The sequence below is a fragment of the Urocitellus parryii genome, chromosome 1 (assembly GCF_045843805.1).
Source record: "Urocitellus parryii isolate mUroPar1 chromosome 1, mUroPar1.hap1, whole genome shotgun sequence".
NCBI classification, from domain to species: domain Eukaryota; kingdom Metazoa; phylum Chordata; class Mammalia; order Rodentia; family Sciuridae; genus Urocitellus; species Urocitellus parryii.
In genome coordinates, this window is record NC_135531.1 from 59,484,836 (window position 1) to 59,506,696 (window position 21,861).

General features: G+C 32.6%; 1 protein-coding gene across 1 annotated transcript in view; it reads right to left on the reverse strand.

Annotated features, from left to right (window-relative positions):
• Nucleotides 1-21,861, reverse strand: part of Fcho2 (FCH and mu domain containing endocytic adaptor 2) — a 129,776-nt gene that overhangs the window by 43,710 nt on the left and 64,205 nt on the right. Inside the window, exons 9-11 of the mRNA XM_077800364.1 lie at nt 7,394-7,438; nt 5,686-5,758; nt 2,035-2,059 (exon numbers count right to left, since the gene is read on the reverse strand). Coding sequence (XP_077656490.1) covers nt 2,035-2,059; nt 5,686-5,758; nt 7,394-7,438 — 143 coding nt within the window. The remainder of the gene's footprint in view (nt 1-2,034; nt 2,060-5,685; nt 5,759-7,393; nt 7,439-21,861) is intronic.

The window sequence follows — 21,861 nt, forward strand, 5'->3', positions numbered from 1 at the left end:
TCACCTTCTATAAATGGATATGCCTTAGTTAAGAGTGTGTTACTACTATGGTGTACACTACAGAGATATGATGTTTTGTGAGTACAGCCATTAACAGTAAATTCCTAGCAGGGAATTACAAGGTCAAAAAGAATGTTCACTTCTTATTTGGGGTAATATTGTCAAATCAACTGACTACCAATTTACATTTCTACAAATTAAATTGAAAATACAATTGGAGAGATAATATTTTCATTTTAATTTGCTTTAGTTCTGAGTTACATTTTTTACAGTTATTCCAGATTTTTATTTTTATAAAACTGCCTATTTTCATCCTGAATATGTTTTTTTCCTACTAGGCATTTTCTTGACTTTTGTACTAATATAAACAAAAAAATTTTTTTTAAATTAAAGTAACTAGCCTCCTGTCACATGTCTTGCAAATATACTCTCCTGGTTTGCCTTCAGTGATTCAAATCATCTCATAGTATATGTTTTTTAATTTTTATAAGTTTTTCATCTCTACACAAATTAATCAATCTTTTCTTACATGGCATTAGAATTCTGTGTTCTCTTTAGCCTTTCCCTAACCAGAAATGTACTGGCTAAACTTCAAAATTGTATAATAACTGATCATAATGGAAGAGTATCAATCAGCTGAGAGAATTATGTCTAATTTAAGAGAGTATATGTAAAATAAAACATGAAGTACTAAATAATTTTATTCAATGTTTCAATCATCAAATAAATTCTATGATAATCAACTGAGAAATAAAATGCATGATGAGAACTGCAGTAAATATAAAACACATCTGCTTTTTTATTAATTGGTTAATAAGGGCATCAAATACTAAGGTAAAGATACATTGTATCTCCAGAAACATGCTAATGATTTTTAACTCAGGAAGCCTACTTCTTAATTTTCATATAATTCATTAATAAATCATAATTTTCTTGTTTTAAAACTGAAATAAAAAGTTAGTACCTAAGTTACAGAAAATACAATATTTTACAAAATATTTTTAGTTTTTTTAAATTTTAGTTAACCATTCTACTGTAAAAGATCAAAAAGCTTTAGGGCCAAAGGAAACAACAGTTATGCAAGCAAGAATGATAACCTTAAAAGAGAGAATATTTGAAACTCCTATACTTATCAATACAATCAGTATCTAAGGAACAGTTTGAAAAATAAATCTGTCTACACTTTATTTCAATCTACTCTGCCACTGAACCCACTTGGCATTTCATTTAATATCTTCTTTAATTATATATAAGGAAATACATTTAACCAAGAAATATAAATAAACCTCCTTTAAAACAAAAAGTGCAAAAAAATACTGACCATGTTTGTTGTTTCCAAAATGACAATGTTTTAAATGAAACTCAAATACATGAACAAAAAGGCAGTATTTTAATAGAGCTAAGACTAAACTAGTAAAAGCACTATAATTTATAAAATAAAAGATGCAGATAGTCTATCTGGCATGTTTCCCTTGAAAAAGAATAATGATACAGCATCGCTCCAATTTCAAAAGTTAAATATCCACATTTAAAAGGTAGTTGAAAAATACTAATTCACGGGAAAGTCATCTGGCAATGTTAAACCAAAGATACATTTTTTTTTAGACACTTTAAAATTTTAATGTAATCATATATATAAGATACTACTGAATCTCCAAAATTTTAACATGATTTTGACAGATCTTTATCATATATGCACAGAACATATGAAATGTAAAATAAAATCAAAACTTCAATCTGAGTTAATTACATCAATACATATTGACAGATTTGATGTGTTTCTCAACTTTAAAAGTAGGTTCTCTTTACCTGAGACAAAGGAGACACTAAGGAGCCTCAAAAGTCAGAAAACAAGTTATTTTTAATGTATAATCCTGACAAAGATATATTTTTAAAATAAGTTTAATAGTGAATTTATACTAACATGGTTAGTATTTTTCTTGTGTTTTAAAGATCTATTAACAATTCAAACATGCTAGTTTTTTTCTAATAAAAAGAACTAATATGAATTATATCAAAGGTAAATCTACTTACAAGTGAATCTGCATCGGGGCATTCCCTATTAAAAGAAAGAATCAAAAACATTCAACTATTAGAACTGTCACTTATTATGCCATATTTAAAGTATTTATTTTGGTACATAATCATAACTTTTACTTAAACTCTACACAAATATTTAGAGAAAACAAATTATGAAGATTAAATTATACCAAATTATTTTAAAATTCAAAAAAGAAATTCCTATACCCATAACACCTGACAAAAATAAAGACAGCTTTCAAACATGCTAAAAATTATTTTCAAAAGTACTTCATTCCATGGATACTCACACTTCATACCAAAGAAGTTGGCAGTTCCGTAAGGCTTTCTAATGGCTTTTAATTCTCCAAGTAGAGAAAGTTTTTGTTTGTTTATTTTAAATTCCTTTGCCAGAAGGAAACTTGGCTTTAAAAAATAAGGTCTATATTTAAGGGAGCAAGTAGTCTAAAACTTTAAAACTAGTGGATAATTTATATTTATTGGTAAATAAAATTTTAAAATAATATTTAAACACTTCAGTTTCATTTGAAGTACTTTTTATAACTTGACATACACAGAAGTTAAAACTGGTTTTCTCCAAACATGCTGAACAAGAAATCTTGCCTTTGGTGTAACTTTGAAGTCTAACAGAGTATGTAGTTGAGAACTAGTATTCTATCATGTATCTGATGAACAAATATTGAATTTTCATATAACCAAGGGAAAGCTATTATTTTAAATGTTAAACTAAAATAAAAAGATCAGAATACAATTAAGTCCACTAAGTTCATGAGTAATAAGGTTAAAAGAATTTCTATGTATATAATCTAAAACAAATGTACAATAATTGAGAGTTCAAACTTAAAAGGCATTTATACTTTTTACTTAAAATAATTAATGCATACAATATAAGAATCTTATAGAAAAATATGCAAATTTAAGAGTTACGTTAAAGGAAGATAGGATGAAATAGATTTACAAAGGAAAAGTACAGATCACTACACTGCTCTTAAACAAAATGGAAACCCCCAATAAATAGGGTAAATGCAAATCCCGTGTGTTTTTATATTCACTTAAAAGCCACTTTTAAAAAGTCAGGAACAGTGACACATGCCAGTAATCCCAGCTAAGGAAGCTGAGGTAGAAGGACTGCTTCAGTATGAGTTCAAAACTAGTCTGGGCCACAAAGCACATTAGAAAGACCCCATCTCAAAGGGGGGCAAGGAGTCACTGAAAATTGCAGTTTAAAATAGTTTCCTTACTCACACGTAAGGAATATAATATGAAAAAAAATGCATGCTTTGAGGTAATGTTCCAGAAAAGACACAGTAATAATATACACAATTCTTCTAGAGAATTAAATCAATGAAGATGTTAGAACATTCTCATATTCTCCTTTTTTAAAGATACATCTAAACATAAAGTGTTAATGTTCCAAACAGTTTATTCTTTGGCTTTGAGCCAGAACTCTCCAGTCTGTGTGGTAAAGCACACATCTTATCTGTTTGCCTTCGTGGTAAGCAGTATGAGACCTGCAGATAAAGCTCTAGGAAGTGTAAGGTCTAAGCAGGACTCATCTATCATAATTACTGAACACTTAAAAGCTTTCAGGCTATGAAGAAAGGCATGCCAAGAGCCTCTGGCATTTCAAGCAAAGTGAATTCTCACATTTTTCCTGCCAAGAAGTTTGAAAGAAGGTGATGGTGGTACAGTGGCTTAAGCACTGACTTTCTGTTCTTGTATTGTCTTTTGTTAAAAGAAAAAAAAAATCTAACATCCAAGTGGCTTAATAATCCTACCGGAATTCATTGATCATGAAAATAATTTCCAAAGCATGGCATTTGAAATTATAAGTTCATTGAGTGAACAGTAGTGAAAGCCAGACATGATAAAAAGATCTTTATTTAAGGCTATTATTCTTTTTTTTTTTTTTTTTTTTTTTTTTTTTACATAAACATTTTTTTTTTTTTTTTTTTATTGTTGGTCATTCAAAACATTACATAGTTCCTCATACATCATATAAGGCTATTATTCTTTACAATATAATCACTAGCACATAAACTGGCTACATTTAAAAAAAAATTTACTTAACAAATAAATTGTTTAAACTTCAATATGTATTTTCAATATTACAAAAAGAAATTAGGTTCCATCCTCTTAGTAAAATATCACCTTCATAAATGCTTAAGAAAAACATTAGAAGAAAAGATGCTATCCACAAATATATAAATCACTTTGCAATGCTTTTAATTTTTGAACCAAATTAAGGAAAAAGAAACAGACAGTTAGAAGAGGAGAAACTCAGTAACTAGATAGGAAGTAAGAATACTCAATGCACAAATTATTCTCTCATGTTGAAAATATGAGCACCAATCAAAATATCATAAGAGTTCTACTGATTATGCTAAAGAAACAGGGATTTTAAGCTTATTTTCAGACAATGTTCCTGAGTTAACAAATCATTCAAGCCTTTTGATTAGTATCTCTTCAGTTTAAACAGACTGAGTAATTATGGAAAGGAAGATTCCTTTACTTTGAGTTTGTCTCTGAATAATCATAGCTCCAAGTTTTTTCAAACCTAGGCTTATATTAGGAAAGCTTATATAGGTTGCTTAAAATGAAACACAACAAAAACTATGCTGAGGTCTCATGCCTAGAGAACAAGATTTAACTGGTCTGAGTGGCCACCCTAAGTAAGTTTATTTTAATATCCTAAGAAGTTTTAAATATAGCCATGGTAATTTTGTTTGGCTAATAATATTAACTCAATTTATTATATGCTAATTATATATTCTTTGTATACTATTTTCTTATTCTTAAAAGAAGATAAGTCAGATGTGTAAGAAGACTACATACTCCATCTAAAAATGAGAACTTCCTATAAATGGTAAAATATGTTAAGGTTTCCCTCTCTTGCTGTTCAACATTTTCCACTGATATATACATATATCTCTACATGCTTATAGCTTAGAATTGTCCAGGAAGATTTTCATCAAATAGTTGACCAGAGATTTTATTTTAGATAATAAGATTGTCGGATTTATTGGGTTTTCTGCCTTTTAATTTTTAAAAACATGCATGTATAATTTTATAAAAATCAGAATATTTTAAAAGTTTCAATTTTAAGACACTAAAGATTTCATCTATAATGTCTTAAATTATTTTTAAATATTTTTTTTAGCTGTTGATGGACCTTTATTTGTTTATTTTTATGTGGTGCTGAGACCTGAACCCAGTGCCTCACACATGCTCGGCAAGCACTCTACCACTGAGCCACAGCCCCAAACCCAATGTCTTAAATTTTTTAAGTAATTAAAAAGTAATTAACTAGGGCTTAAGTTGTGGTTCAGTGGTAGAGCGCTTGCCTGGCACGTGTGAGGCACTGGGTTCAATCCTCAGCACCACATAAAAATAAAAAATAAAAATAAAATAAAGGTATTGTTTCAATCTACAACTAAAAAAAAAAAAAGGAAAAAAAAGGAATTAACCAATATTCTAACCAAAGGAACTGGCGAATATATTTACAAAATAGGTTTGCTTTTTCATACTTCAGATATATATTTTGAGTGATTTCCAAATGACTTTTTTCTTTCCAAATTCAAAACAACAACAGTCTTATTCACTTATAACAATGGAATAGATTTTCACAATATTTAAAATACTTACACAGATTCTGCATCCTTTTCCTTTTTAATTATTCCTGGCAAAGCAAAAGTCTTTCTTTTCCTTGGTTTTATGCCTTTAAGATAAATGTATATTGTTATAGAAACACATCTGCTCCTAATAAATATATTAAACTTATGAAACACTTTTTTGTGTTTTCGACAGGATTTGTTTATAATTGTTGATGCTAAATGTGGATGGAAGAAATGAAAGTATTAACCTTTAAATTCTAGTATTTATCCTAGCATCTCAGGACCTGAATCTGAGGAAGGAGGATCGTTCAAAGCCAGCCTCAGCAACTTAGGATGGCCCTAAAAACTTGGTGAGACCCTGTCTCTAAATAAAATATAAAAAGGGCTGGGGGGGGCTGGGGTAGTGGCTCAGTGGAAGAGCGCTCACCTAGCATATTCGAGACTCTGGGTTCGAACCTCAGCACCATATAAAAATAAATAAATAAAACAAAGGTATAAAAAAGGTGGGGGGCTGGGGATGTGGCTTGGTGGTTAAGTACCTCTGGGTTAAATCCCTGGTTCCAGAAAATAAATAAATCAACCCTAATATTTAAACACAATCATAGTCTGTTTAAACTTTTCTTCATTTATTCTTAGCCTATTATTCACCAAAAGATTATAGAACATTCACTTAATCAGTGAAATTCTCTTTCTTCTCCTAAGTGTCCCATAAGTCATCTCAAGCAAAATAAGCACATGGAGGTATCTGAAAATTTTAAAGAAAGTACAATACTCATTATATTAGATTTTGTTATAAAAGCAGGTCGAATCATGATCCTTGTCCAGAGGGTCACAAATTATAAATGTGTTGTTTTAAATAAAAAGATAATAGAGCTGAGGATGTGGCTGGGAATGAGTGCTTGCCTAGCATGTGAAGACCTTAGGTCCAACCCTGATACCATGAAAAATTTTAAAATTAAAAAAAAAAAAAAAGGCCAGGCAATCCATTAGAAGAGAGATATGAAATGTCAGTAGTAAGGCATTCTTATGTCCATATGTTATCACTAATACTATAAAGGAATATCACTAATTTTATCTACCAGAACCAAAGAGAAAAAAATCATCTTTGTTCTTTCTACTATGTCAATTCCTCATCCCCTAGTTATATAAAAATTATTTTTAAGAGTCAGTTATGCTAGTAATTGTTGATGGAATTCAAGTGTACTGGCGAACAGTAAAAAACCTTCAGTAACCTAAGTTAACCTCTCATTTCAGACTAAGAAATTCAAGAGTTTTGGTTTTGTTTTTTAATTCAGCCAGAACAAGAATACAAGACTTGCTATCACGCAAAACAAACCCTAAACATAACACATGATGATATGCTAAAAATCAACTTTTTTATTCTCATAGTATAGGTATTATATTTTATTATTTTCACTTTGCAATAAAAAGTTAAGGTTCAGAGAACTTAAAATACTGTTTTCCAATAGGTAGTGAGTGTTAGAAGGCTAGGTCCCAGGGCTACTAAGAACCCCAATAATAAACTTAGACACTATAACAAATAATTTTTCCAAACTCTTAGGTAAGGATTGGAAAAAACAGAATATTACTTTCAAATTATTTCTAGTAGCTCACATTCAGATTTTTATGTCACTCCACAGGCATGGTAACAGCTATAGCTAGCAGCCCCTCTTTGTTTACTAAACAGATGACACTAGCTGTTGCCATGTGAGTTAGCACATTATAAGACATCAACTTACCTTCAACTGCACTAGCAGGGTCACATTCTTCAAATTCAATGAGGCCTGGGGATTAAAAAAAAAGAATAACTAGTAGAAAATGATTATTGGACAAATTCCATTATAATATATCCTTGTTTTTTACATTTTTAAATTTTAATGTAATTGACAAGACTGTTCTGTAATGTATTCCAGTGTTACTGAAATATAAGTTGATATTAATTAATACTAATTTAAATATCAGAAATAAGTCTTGTAAAACAAATAATCCTAACAGTGAAAAAACTTGAGAATAGCCTATTATGATCACAATAATTTACTGGATACTAGAGAACTGAAGACGCAGATTTAACATATACTTTCTGCTTTCAAGGAGCTTTAGCATAGTTAGTAAGAGAAAATAAAAATGATAAGAGGCAGCTGCTAAATCCTTGGCTATGCTCATGGGAAAAACAGGGGTACCAAGATGGTAAATACTACTAGAATGTAAGCTTGGGATCTCATCTGTCTTGGTCACCACTATATCCTCATTTCCTAGAACAATGCTTAGCAAATATGAAGACTTCAGTAAATATTTGTTAAATATATCAATTAATTAATCATATGCTAGTTAAGTGGTGGCTCTGGGATTATAACACACACACACACACACACACACCTGTAAACTGGTCTTTCATGAAAATTAATTTAATGCTAGTATGAGGGATAGGCTGTAGAAAGGAAGTAGATGGTAAAATAGCCATGAAATGAGAGAATTGCTGAGACTAGACTTAAATGTCATAAAATAAGATATATTTCATATATGGAAAATACTATACTATTTAAATAGGAAAGCAGCAAAAGCATGATTTTTCCCATTGCAATATCCTAAAAGCTAAACATCAGTCTAAAAAACTTACCTCACTAAACTGACATATTAGCCCGGTTATACTATGTAAGTTTATGAAAGCCCAAAATTTTTGTAAAATAATTTTTAAATTTATTAATGGTAACTGGTATAACCTGCAATGCCAACTTAAAAATAGAGACTAAAGAAAAAATGACAAGAGGATCTGAAGAAAAAATGATAGAGAATTTATTTAATGGTTCTTGTGAAATATTAAGCTTAACTATAACTATGCTAATTCATGATCAGAGGTCTTATTGATCATTCTATTATAAAAAATCACTGATCAACAAGAAATATTTCTCTACAACTAGGAGAATCTACAAATATTTAACCAATAGACTAAGAGCTCATTTTAGAGAGGGGGATAAAGATAAAAATAAAAAACACCAATGCCAAACAATCTGCATTATTTACAAATTGCATTTACTTTTACAACATCATCTCAGTAAATGTGGTATAAAAACATCTTTTTAAAGATCTCTGGGTGAATTTGTATATATAAAAAGAGTAAATGTATCCTTTAACTATAAAACCAGTCTTCAAACAAAAGTCCACATTTCTTCCTCAAAAACCCTTTTCCTATGTAGACATATTTTGATTAATTTCCCCTTTGCTTCTAAAAAGCCTCTAAAATCTATTCAAAATAAGAAAATATCCAATTAAAATATTCAAAATAAATATTTTTCAAATATAAAATGTCAAATCCTTTCAAGTTATAAAATTTTAAGTACCATCCATATAAACTTTTCTTCTAAAGGCAGAAATACCAAGTTTCTAATATAGTAAAACTAAATACGATCTTCAAAAAAAAAAAAAACATTAAATCGTGTACAGAAAGATTTTCTTTCTCAAATGCATATGCTCTACATGTTCCTTCACATGGCAAGGCTTTGCGTGCCTGGCTCAGTGCCAGTTGACAGCTCAGCTGGATATCAATGCACAGACTGACCCCCCTTGAAGCATGTCACTTCTGAACTATTTCACAAGTGGAAAGTTTATTCAGCATCTCTCTCAAATGCAGTGTACTGCCCATCATTCTGCTATTTAATCATAAGACTAGTTATTTTTTTGACAGTACTAAAGCCAGAGTAAGAGTCTTAATGAATAGTTGGCTACAACTGGAATTTTGACTGTTTTAGACTCAATTAATTCTGTTGTCAATATTAATAACTGCTCTTAGCACTTAGATTTTATGCTGGGTCACAAGGGCAATTTAGTTTATATAAAAGTAAATAAAACCATTTTGGTTCTGTCTCATGATGCTCTTATCACACATTATCTAAAAATGCCACTATGAGTTCAATTAAACTCAAAAGAAAAACTCTAAAAAGGTCATCAATTTAAAGCAAAACAATTCTTAAATATGATGCTTTAATCAGCCGTTTAAAATAAATTATTGCTACAAAAAAAGCCATCAACCTAATAAATTCATCCAAGCCTAATTTGGATCAGAACTTTACAAAAGGAAAAGCAACTTACTTAACATTAATGTTTAATCATCACAAATGTTCTATGGAATGAGACAAAGTATAAAATATGTGAAATATTGAATTAACAGTCTCCACTGCTTTGGAATCAATCCTATATCTCAAAGCCACCAATATGGAAAATTTGCAACTTCATCAAATTAAAAACTGGCCTCAAAACTTGATTTGAGTACCTAGGCTACTCAAATCAAGCACATTTCTGCATATTCCCAATTAAACCAAAGAACATCTGATTCTAATTGGAGCCAAGTTAAAACATATAAACATGCTTAGACAGCAGGGTGTGGTAGTGTACATCTATAAGTCCAGTTACTCAGGGGACTGAGGTAAGAGGATCACAAGTTGCAGCCTGGACAACTGACCAAGTCCCATCTACAAGTTTTACAAAAGGGCTGAAGACACAGCTCAGTGGTAGAGGGCTTGCCTCACAATGCAGGAAGTCATGGGTTCAATTCCCAGTACTGCAAAACAAACAAGTAAATAAATAAAACATGTCCATACATACACTCAAAGTCTAATGAAGGGATGTGCCTGTGTAGGGTGAGGGGTTGACTAATAGCAATGGAAGTCAATGGGTACATTTTCAAGCTTGCTCCTATGCCTGAGGAATGTAACAAAGCCACACACCCAGATACCTGAGATGATGAACCAGGCAAGCTAACACATAAAACAGCATAAACTCCAGCTTGTGGTGACATATAAAGATCATAGAGATTCAAGTTCCAGTTCTACCACTTGCTTGCCAGCTGATCGTCTTGGACTAGTTACTTTCTTTGAACCCAGGTTCTACATTTGTAAAAGGGGATAACAATAATACCTTTGTCCTGCATGTTTTCTCTATGTATATCCATACATACAGGTTGTTGTTTTATTTTTCCTTTTGTTAAATGGTTTCAAATTAAGGTACTGACATTAATGACACTTCCTTCAATCAATATCTTCTTTCCAGAGTCCTATGCATGCTAAGTACAAATTACCACTGAGCTACATCCCCAAACAGAGAGTTATGTTGAGGAATTCATAAAGACTTGTAAAAACAATTCCCTCCATCCAGTGGTTCCAAATCTCAACTGATCATCAGAAACTTCTAGTGCAACACTTCTAAGCTCTATCACGTACAGAATCTCATGAAGACTAATAAAATCACAAAACCTTGAGCCCCCACCCATAGTTATCCTATTTGGAAGGTCTGGAGTGCTGCTCTGGAATTTGCATTTTCATGGTTCTGGAATCACACTTTGAGAACTATGGTTTAAGTGGACCCTGGGGCTACTACTATATTTACCTTGGGGTCACATTTGCATTTAGTAAATCTATACAGTGTTCTTCCAATTATACTGTACACACAAATCACCTGGGGATCTTATTAAAATATATATTCTGATTCAATAAGTCTGAATTGGGTTTATAACATGCATCCAGGAGACTTAATGTTGCAGGTTCTCAACCTCTATGCATTAAGTCAGCTGAGGAGTTTTAAAACATAGTGGTTCCCACCCTACATAAATAAAATCAGAATTTCTGTGGCAATGCACAGAAATAACAAGTTAAGGAAAAAAATAATCTAGATACCCAAAGATGGAAAACTAGCAATGAGGCAAATTTGGAAATCAGTCTTATATCAAATAGATTTCAATTATTGCAAAATCTTCCAAATTTTCATCAAGTTCTCCAAACACAGAATCTTAGCATTGAAATATAACCTCCTCCAAGTACATTCAAATTCTGACACTGTGCACATACCCCTAGATAGAGTCATATTTTTGCATCCCCTATGATCTTCGCTAGAACCTTGTTTGTACTTTTAATTACAGTACTTACATCAGTAAGCCCTGCCCATCTCAGTTAATGGCAATCCCAACCATTCTGTTATGCAGGCCAAAACTTCTGAAGGGATTCTTCCACCCTCTTTTAAACAGCTTTGCTGAGTTGTAATTAACACATAATAAACTATAAAAATGTATTTAAATTATAAAATGTGGTAAATTTTGACATGTGTCACATTTGTGAGTCTACTGCCACAAATAATATAAACCACCACTTCATGCTTGCTCTTTTGTATCCCATTCTACCCATCCCAAGGCAACCAATGACCTGCATAATTATTCATCCATGTTCTTCCATGAATCAATAGTCCATTAATTTTTACTGTTGGGTAGTACCTTACACCACTATTTGCTTATCCATTCTTCTGTTAAAGGACATTTAGACCATTTCCTATTTGGGGCTATTATAAATAAAACTACAATGAACATTCATATATGTCTTTTCAGGATATGCATTTCCTCTTCTTTTAGGTAAATACCTAGGAGTAGAATGGCTGGATCATATGGTAGGTGTATGTTAAGATTTCTAAGAACCTGTTGGGCTGTTTTCCAGAATGGTTATACCATTTTATATTTACTATCATCAGTGTATATGAGTTCTAGTTCTTCCACATCTTTATGGACTTGATATGGTTGGTGAGTGTTTTTTTTTTTTTTTAATAATCACGCTCTTAAAGTATGTAGTGATGTTAATATGGTTTTAATCTACATACCTCTAATAAATAATGAAGTTCAGAATCTTTTTATTTGCTTATTAGTTATTCATATATTTTCTTTGATGAAGTGTCTAAAATTTTGGCTTTTTTGCATTAAAATTTACTTATTATTTTGAAACAAATGTAAAATGCATTATAATATTACTTATAACATTATTTTATATCTATAAAGACTCATAGATATTTATTTTATTCTTTGGGTTATAATCCAATATATTCATTACTTATGACTTGTTCAAGTCATTCCAACTTTGGCCACAGGGAGCTCTTTTTAGTCTGTCATCTATGCCCTTCTAAAAATATAAAATTTCTCCCCAAAACCTACAATATTAGAGAAAAAAAAATATTTTCTGACTTTGAGTTAGACAATTCTTAGATATGACACCAAAAGCATAATATACACAAAATTAAAATTGGGTAAACTGGATTTCATAAAAACTTTTTGTTCTTCAAAAATTACCATTAAAATTAAAAAAGACAATCTATAGACTGAGAGAAAATGTAAACAAAATATGCATCTGGGTGGCTTGTATCCAGAATTAATAGGATTGACAATCCAATTTTAAAATGCTCAAAGGATATGAATTACTCTCTGACAAAGAAAATTATTAACTGGGTATCATAGCAAACATCTGTAATTCCAGATATTGAGGGGGGGATATGGGGTGGTGTGAGGCAGGGGGAAACACAAGTTCAAGACCAGTCTGAGCAATTCAATGACACCTGGTCTCAAAACAAGAACTAAACAGGGCTAGGGAGTGGCACAGTGGTAGAATAACCCTGAATTCAATCCCCAATACCACAAAAATTAAAATTTAAAAAGAAAAAAAATAGTAGGGGCTGGGGTTGTAGCTCAGTGGTAGACCACTTGCCTAGCATGTGAAAGGCACTGGGTTCATTCTCAGCATTGCATATAAATAAATAAATAAATAAAGGTCGTCAACAACTAAAAGTAATTTTTTAAAAAAGAAAGAAAACTGTTAATGATAGATAAGTACCTGAAAACATGTTCAACATTATTAGTCATTGGGTAAATGTAGATTTTAAAAAAAATCAATGAGGCACTATTATCCTGGTAGAATGCCTATATTCTAAAAGACACAATCCTACATACAGGCAAAGGTAGAACCTTCATGCATTGCTGATGAGAACTGTAAAATGCTACAATTATGTTGGAAAACAGTTTGGCATTATGTTAAAAGTAAAGCATATAGCTATCATAAGAACTAGCCTTTAGTGGGGCGCGGTGGCACACGCTTGTATTCCCAGCAGCTCGGGAGGCTGAGACAGGAGAATTGCAAGTTCAAAGACAGCTTCAGCAATGGCGAGGCATTAAGCAACTCAGTAAGACCCTGTCTTTAAATAAAATACAAAAATAGGACTGGGGATGTGGCTCAGTGGTTGAATTTCCCTGATTTCAATCCCCAATACCCACCTCCGCCCCCCCAAAAAACCTAGCCTTTCCACTCCTAGAAATCTCTACCCAAGAAATATGAAAACATACAGTCTCATAAAGACTTATATGTTAAAACTCACAGGAGTATTATTCATAATAGCCCCAAACTAGAAACACTGTAAATGTTTATCAACAGGAAAATTATGTTAGTCAGCATTTCATCACTGTGACCAAAATACCTGGCAAGAACAAGTTAGAGGAGGAAAAGTTTATTTTGATTCATGGTTCCAGAAGTCTCTGTCCATAGTTGGTCAACTCCATTACTCTCTACCTGAGGTAAAGCAAACTATTGTGGCAGAAGAACATGGGGAAGAAAGCTGCTCAACTTTTGGCAGTCAGGAAGAGGAAAGAGACAACTTAAGGATCCAGGGACAAAATATAATCCCCAAGGGTACACCCCCCCAAACTACTTCCTCCAGTCTTGCCCCACCCATCTAGTTATCACCCAGTAATCCATTCAAATCATTAATCCATCAAATACATTAACCTATCAATTAGGTTATACTCCTTATTTAATCATTTTGAATGAATGTTGCTACATTGAACATCATCATTTCCAATATACCAGCCTTTGGGGAAACATTTTATATCCAAACCATAACACTAAACAAACCGTGGTTATTCCATACAGCTCATCAGAAAAAAGTAGTGATAGATGAAATAATGTGAATAAACCTCAAAAACGTTACCTAAGTGAAAGAAGTCAGATATAAAAAATTACATATTTCATTTATATAAAAAATTCTAGAAAAATCAAAAATAGAGATAGTGGTTGTATGCTTGGAATGACACCATCAAACAGACACAAGGAAAGTTTTTAGGATGATGGATAATGTTTTAAAACTAAGTTGTGATGACATGTGTGCAATTGTTCAAAATTTCTAAAACTTATCATATATACTCTCAACAGATACACTTCATATACCATAAAGAACACCTCAGCCAAGGTTGTGGCTTAGTGGTAGAGCGTTCGCCTAGCATGTGTGAGGTACTGGGTTCGATCCCCAGCACCACATAAAATAAAGGTATTATGTCCATCTAAAACTATATATACATGTATATGTGTGTGTGTATATATATATAGAGAGAGAGAGAGAAAGAGAAAGCGAGAGAGCACACGTATATATAATGTGCATATATATAAAAATGTAAAAAAAAAAAAAAAGAAGAAGAAGAACTCTTCAATGAGCCAGGCAGAATAATGTCTCCTTTACCCCAAAGAGGTCCACATATTCACTTCAGAACCTTTGAATATGTTACATTAGGTTACAAGGCAAAGGGGAATTTAGATTGAAGATGAAATTAACATTAGTAATCAGATGATCTTAAAGCAAGGAGGTTACCCTGGGTTATCAGAGTAGTCCCAATGTAATAAAGAGATATTCAAAAATAGAAAAGGGAAAAAGGAGGGGGAAAGGAGGTTAAAAAGATGCAATGTGGGAAGAACTTGGCTAGCCTTTGCTATCTGGAAAATTACAGAAGGGGGCTGCAACCCAAAGAATTTGCACAGCAATTATTTCTAGAAGCTGAAAAAGGTGAAATTCTCCTCTAGAGTCTCCATTATTTAGTCCTGCTGACACATTGATTTTAACAAGTGAGATTTCATATTAAACTTCTGATCTAAAAAAAAAAAATCACAAGGTAACAAATATGTTCAGTAAAAGTTTAAAAATGAGACCCAAGAGAGGAAAAGTTAGAGGTCTCACATTACCTCATTTCAAAACTTACTAAAAGGTTCAGTCATCAGACTAGTGTGATACTAGCATAAGGATGGAACTGAGATTCCAGAAACAAGTCCATACCCCAATACAAGTGATTTTCAACCAAGTGCTACATCAATCCAATTAGAAAAGATTAACCTGTTCAACAAATGGTGCTAGGACAACTGGATATTAATATACAAAATAATGAAGTTAAAACTCTTAAACTGATACTGTATATAACATATAAATAAATCTTTATGACCTTTAATTTGGTAATGGTTTCTTTAATATGACAGTGAAAGCACAACCAAAACAAATAATAAATTGAACTTCATCAAATAAAAAAACATTTGTTCAGCCGGGTACAGAGCACACACCTGTAATCCCAGCAACTTGGAAAGAGAATCTCTAAGGCAGGAGGATCTCGAGTTCAAAGTCTGCCTCAGCAAAAGTGAGGTGCTAAACAACTCAGTGAGACCCCCGTCTCTAAATAAAATACAAAATAGGGCTGACGATGTGGCTCAGTAGTCAAGTGCCCCAGAGTTCAATCCACATACCCCTCCTCCCCCCAAAAAAAATCTATGCATTTTTTTAATGAAGATAAACCATACAATGGTAGAAAATACTTGCAAACTATTATATGATAAGGATCTGGTGTCCAGAATAAACTCTTTGAACTCAACAACAAAAAGAATCTAATTTTAAAATGGTCAAGCTGGTTACAGTGATGTGCACCTGTAGTCCCAGCTACTCAGATGGTGAGCAAGATCACATGAACCCAGGAATTCAAGACCAGCCTGGACAACATGGCAAAACCCTACCTTAAAAGGCGGTGGGGCACTATTACAGTTATCTAATACTTGACAAAGATGCCAAAAATCTATGTTAGAGAAAAGTCTTTTATCAAATGGTGCTGATAAAACTGAATATCCACATATAGAATGAAACTAGAACCCTCTCACCCTGCATGTAAGTCCAATCAAGGTGGATCAAAGACCTTACTTAGTATTAGACAAGAAACTTTGCAACTGATAGAAGAAAACAGAATCAACACTCCAACATATTGGCGCAGGCAGTAACTTCCTTAACAAGATCCCTGAAACTCAAGAAATAAAACCAAGAATCAACAAGTGGGATGCTATCAGATTAAAAAAATCTTCTGAACAGCAAAGGACATGATTAAGAGCATGACAAGAGAGCCTACAGAATAGGAGAAAATATTTGCCAGCCACTCCTCTGATGGGGGGATTAATACCCAGAATACATAAACAACTCAAGAAAACTTAACAGCAAAACAAAACAAAAACCCAATTAATAAATGGACAAAAGAACCAAACAGATATTTCTCAAAGGAAGAAATATAAATGGTCAACAAATATATGAAAAATGTTCAATATCCATGGCAATCAGGGAAATGCAAACCAAAACAACACTTTGAGATTCCATCTCAATCCAGTTAGAATGGCATTCATCAAGAACACAAACAATAATAAATGCTGGTGAGGATGTGGGGGAAAAGGTACACTCACACACAGCAAAGGAAATGATAAAGAGCATGACAAGAGAGCCTATGGGCTGGGACTGCAAATTAGTATAACCACTTTGGAAAGCAATATGGAGATTCTTGAAGAGATTGGGAATAGAACCACCACATGGGGCTGGGGATGTGGCTCAAGCGGTAGCGCGCTCGCCTGGCATGCGTGCGGCCCGGGTTCGATCCTCAGCACCACATACAAAAAAAAAAAAAAAAAAAAAGGTGTTGTGTCCGCCGAAAAATAAAAAATAAATATTAAAATTCTTTCTCTCTCTCTCTCTCTCTCTCTCTCTCTTAAAAAAAAAAAAAAAAAAAAAGAACCACCACATGACCCAGCTATCCCCATAGTGATACAGGCACATCAATGTTTGCGAAAGTGTAATTCACAATAGCCAAGCTGTGGAACCAGCCCAGGTATCCATCAATAGACAAATGGGTAAAGAAAATGTGGTTTGTATGCACAATGGAGTTTTACTAGGCTATAAACACGACTAAAATTATGGCACTGCTGGTAAATGAAATTGGAGAACATCATGCTAAGTGAAATATTCCTGACTCAGAAACTCAAATGTCAAATGTTCTCTCATATGCTAAGTAAGGACGGGAGAGTCAGGGTGGCATGGATCTCATGAAAACAGAAAGATGATCAGTGGAGTAAGCAAGGAGACAGAGGTAAGAAGGGGAAAGGGAGGAAACTGGAATTAATTTATTACAGTGAATTTGACCTTTGTGTATATGTATAAAGTCCCAATTAAAATATAAATAAATAAATTAGAAGGAAGACCAAAGACCAGAAGAGGAGAGGAAGGGGAACAAGGGGAGGGAGGAGGAGAGGGAAAGAAAAAGCACTGGGGACTGAAATGGAGCAAATTATACTCCAAATATGCATCATTACATTGAAATGAACCCCACTATTATGTATAACTACAACATACTAACAAAAGCATGTTTAAAAACAGTAGGTGGAGGAAGGACTTGAAAGAGCACATCACCAAGGAATACATACAAATAGCCAACAAGCACATAAAAAGATGCTTAGCATCATTATTAGTCTTTAGGGAAATGAAAATCAAAACCACAATAATATCTACTTCACACCCACTAACACAATTACAATTTAAAAATAAGTAAAAATAATGTTGGCAAGAACATGGGGAAACTGGATCCCTCAACCCTCAGTAGGAATGCAAAGTGGAAAAGCTGCTGTAGAAAACAGTTTGGGAATTCCTCAAGGAAGTCAAGCAGAATTATCACTTGAATCAGTAATTATACCTCTAAATATACACCAAGGGACTAATCAGATGTCCCAACAAAAACTTGTAAATGCCAATCTAGGGGGTTGAAGACTGAAGGAAAATAAGTTTAAAAGGTACAAGTGTTCTTTCTCTAGAATTTTATTTTAGAACTAGACAGTGTCATGGCTATACAACATTATGAATGTGCTAGATGCCACTGAGTTATAGACATTAAAATGGCTAAAATGGTAAATTTCACAATAACATACCACGATTTTAAAAAGTGAGAAAGAGGGATAATATGCAGGCCAACGTACCTAGGGTATATACACTGACTTCAGAAACATTCTGAAACAAATTTAAAAAGGAGGAGTGATGGATAGATACAGGGATGGGTGAAAAGATAATAAAGCAAGTATGACAAAATGGAATCTATGTGATGAGTATAGGATTCTTCACTATAAAACACTTCCAATTAATCTGTATGTTTTAAAGTTCTCATAACAAATTTTGAAGAAAAGTTATGCTTAATATGCATTTACAAACCACAACTCTACCCTGCCCTAATTCCCACCTCCAGAAATTTTCACTTATCTCTTAGATGGGGATAGCTGCAGGAGATACTTGAGGTATTATGTTGAGGAGGTATTATGTTGAGTTCAATATAATTTCTTTTCTCTAGACAATGCCTCCCCCATCCCCACAAGTGATGGGTGCATAGCCATGTTTACACTGCTGATCCTGGCCAGAACTAACTGAACTAAAAGATGACAACTTGATCCAACCTAGACCGATCACATTCTTTCTCAAAAATATTTGGGAAAGGACCAAAAATTTGGATTAATTCTGAGCTCTGGCTTCAATCAAGGAACCAGGTTAATACAATAAGTCAAAAAAAATGTAGAAATTAATATGAAGTCACATTATATCATGCTTACATTAATGCCACTGTAAAAATAAAAACATTTTGTAAAGAAAATAAAGCAGTAGAAGTCAGGAAGGAAAGAGAGGAAAATGATACATTACTTTCCTACTACTTGTTTCATCCTACTACTTAGGTTTCATTCTGAGGCCTGTCTATATTCTTCATTTTTGGATCCTTGGGATACCTCAGTTTTTTTCCCAATAATTTCCTTATAATGCAAGTTGGCTGGAGTTAACTTCTTTTATATATTGTGAAAACAAGTAAAACCCTGACCTTGTTACTATAAAGACAACTTTTCTTCTGATCATTTACATGTAAAATTATTATAAACTTAGGTATTTTATTGTTCTATTTTGTTGCCAAAATGTTTGCACATTTATTAACATTTTTAATGGCTGCCTCAAATTAATAAAGCAAGCATTCCTTGAACACAGCGTGCATAACAAACCTTAATCTTTACTTCACAACTTAGAATTATTATTATGAGGATCGATTACTGTTTTGTGATACACATGTAGGTGCAGCTGGTGTAGAATAAATGATTTCTAAACAGAATCTGCTTTATGACAAAAGTTTTGTCAGCAGCTAGTCTTATGACATACCATACACTACTATAATAAACAAGACATGTATTCTCTAGCACATGGGTGAGCAAACTTCTTATGTAAAGAGCCGGATCTCAGACTTTGTGGGCCACAGGGTCTGTTACAACTACTCACCTCTGCTACTAGAGTGCAAAAGCAGCAACAGACAATACAATAAATAAATTCAAATAAAATTCTATTTTATGTACACTGAAATCTAAATTTCATGTAATGTTGCTATTCTTAACAATTTTTCCCCTTGACCATTTACAAATGTAAAACCCATTCTCTGCTCATAAGCCTCACAAAAAATAGACAGAACTGCCATGTTTGGTGGTGCATGCCTGTAATCCCAGCAGCTCGGGAGGATGAGGTAGGAGAATTGTGAGTTCAAAGCCAGCCTCAGCAACTCAGTGAGGCACTTAACAACTCAGCCAAACCCTATCTCTAAATAAAATATTTTAAAAAGGGCTGGGGATGTGGCTCAGTGGGTAAGCATGCCTGGGTTCAATCCTCAATACTAAAAAATAAATAAATAAATAAAATTATATATATATATATATATATATATATATATATATATATATATATATATATAAATTTTTTTAATTCAGTTTCTATGTCTACCCTAGGTAGAATGGGAAACACAGATGAAGCTGTACTCCTTAACTAGAATAGAGCTTTTTTAAAAAAATATATTTTTAGTTGTAGTTGGACACAATACCTTTATTTTATTTTTATGTGGTGCTGAGGATGGAACACAGGGCCTCTCTCGTGCTAGGTGAGCGCTCTACCGTTGAGCCATAAATCCAGCTCCGGAGTAGAGCTTTTTGATGTTCTTTTCTCTATGAGCACTCCTATTTTACTCTCCCATTGGTACCAATCTAGATTATCCTCTTCCCTAAAATCATTCTTCTTTCATCTTTTATCTTTTGCTAGTCATTTCCCCATTGCTATCTAATAGTAAAACCAATCAATCTAATCACAGCATATCTTGTAAGGGTAGTGTTTCTTTATTCATTTCTTTTCTCTTTATTTTATTTTATTTTTATTTTTATTTATTTATTTAGTTGGTGCTGGGGATTGAACTCAGGGCCTCATATATGCTAAGCATGTACTCTACCATTGAGTTACACCTCTAGCCCCTCTTCTAGATATTTTTAAATTTTCTTTCTGTTTTTAGCCATTTTTAGATTTTTTTTCTTTAATGTTTTTGTTTTTTACTTCTCTAGTTTCAAACAACTTTTAAAAAAAAATCTGGGTAGGGATGGGATAAGGAGGTTCTTGTTTTTGCTTCTCTGGTTTCAAACAAATTTTGTAAAAAGATGGGTAGGGATAGGAGTAGGAGGCTCTATAGGTCTGCATTATACCAAGGCTTCAAGAGGTTTAATACGATAATCACTATATAATATTTTTAAAACATCATTTGCTTTGTGCTATAATTTATAATAATATACCTAATATAGAGGCTAATATATTCCTAATATCTAAACTAATACATTAATTTTAGGTTAGTCTGACCACATGAATCTCATTTTCCTCTTTTCCCTGGTAACTAATTTGTTTTTTATGTCCTCCTATTTATGTCTTTAATTTGAAAGATCTAAATCTTTAAATTCCTTGAAGACTAAAATGGAAGCTATAAACCTATATTGTCATGTAATGAAAATATAGATAACCTTTCAAAAAACTCTTTTATTTAAACATACTATATTCTGGTTCACTAATTTTTTACTTTCTTTAAGTTACTTATGCTCTTATTTCTTATAAATGGAAACTTGGAGGAACTTTTATGAAAACATGTATAATTAGAAGATCATAAGGCTACCAGAATTACTGTAAAATAGTAAACATCAAAAATATGGAGCTTAATCACTTAGGAAATAAAATACATGAGAATGTCCAGGACTACTAGTATAAGATCACTAGAAAATAAAAAGATATCTAAAATTAGAAAACACCTGTTTCTTTATGATTCTTTCAGACTGCAGGTGCTTTGGTATTCAAAGCATTCATTTACAACAACTCAAATTACAGAGGAACCAGGTAGTACTACACTTCAAAAATGATGACAATAATAAATACATAAATAATAAATACAATAATAAATACATAAAATATCACTACTTATAAT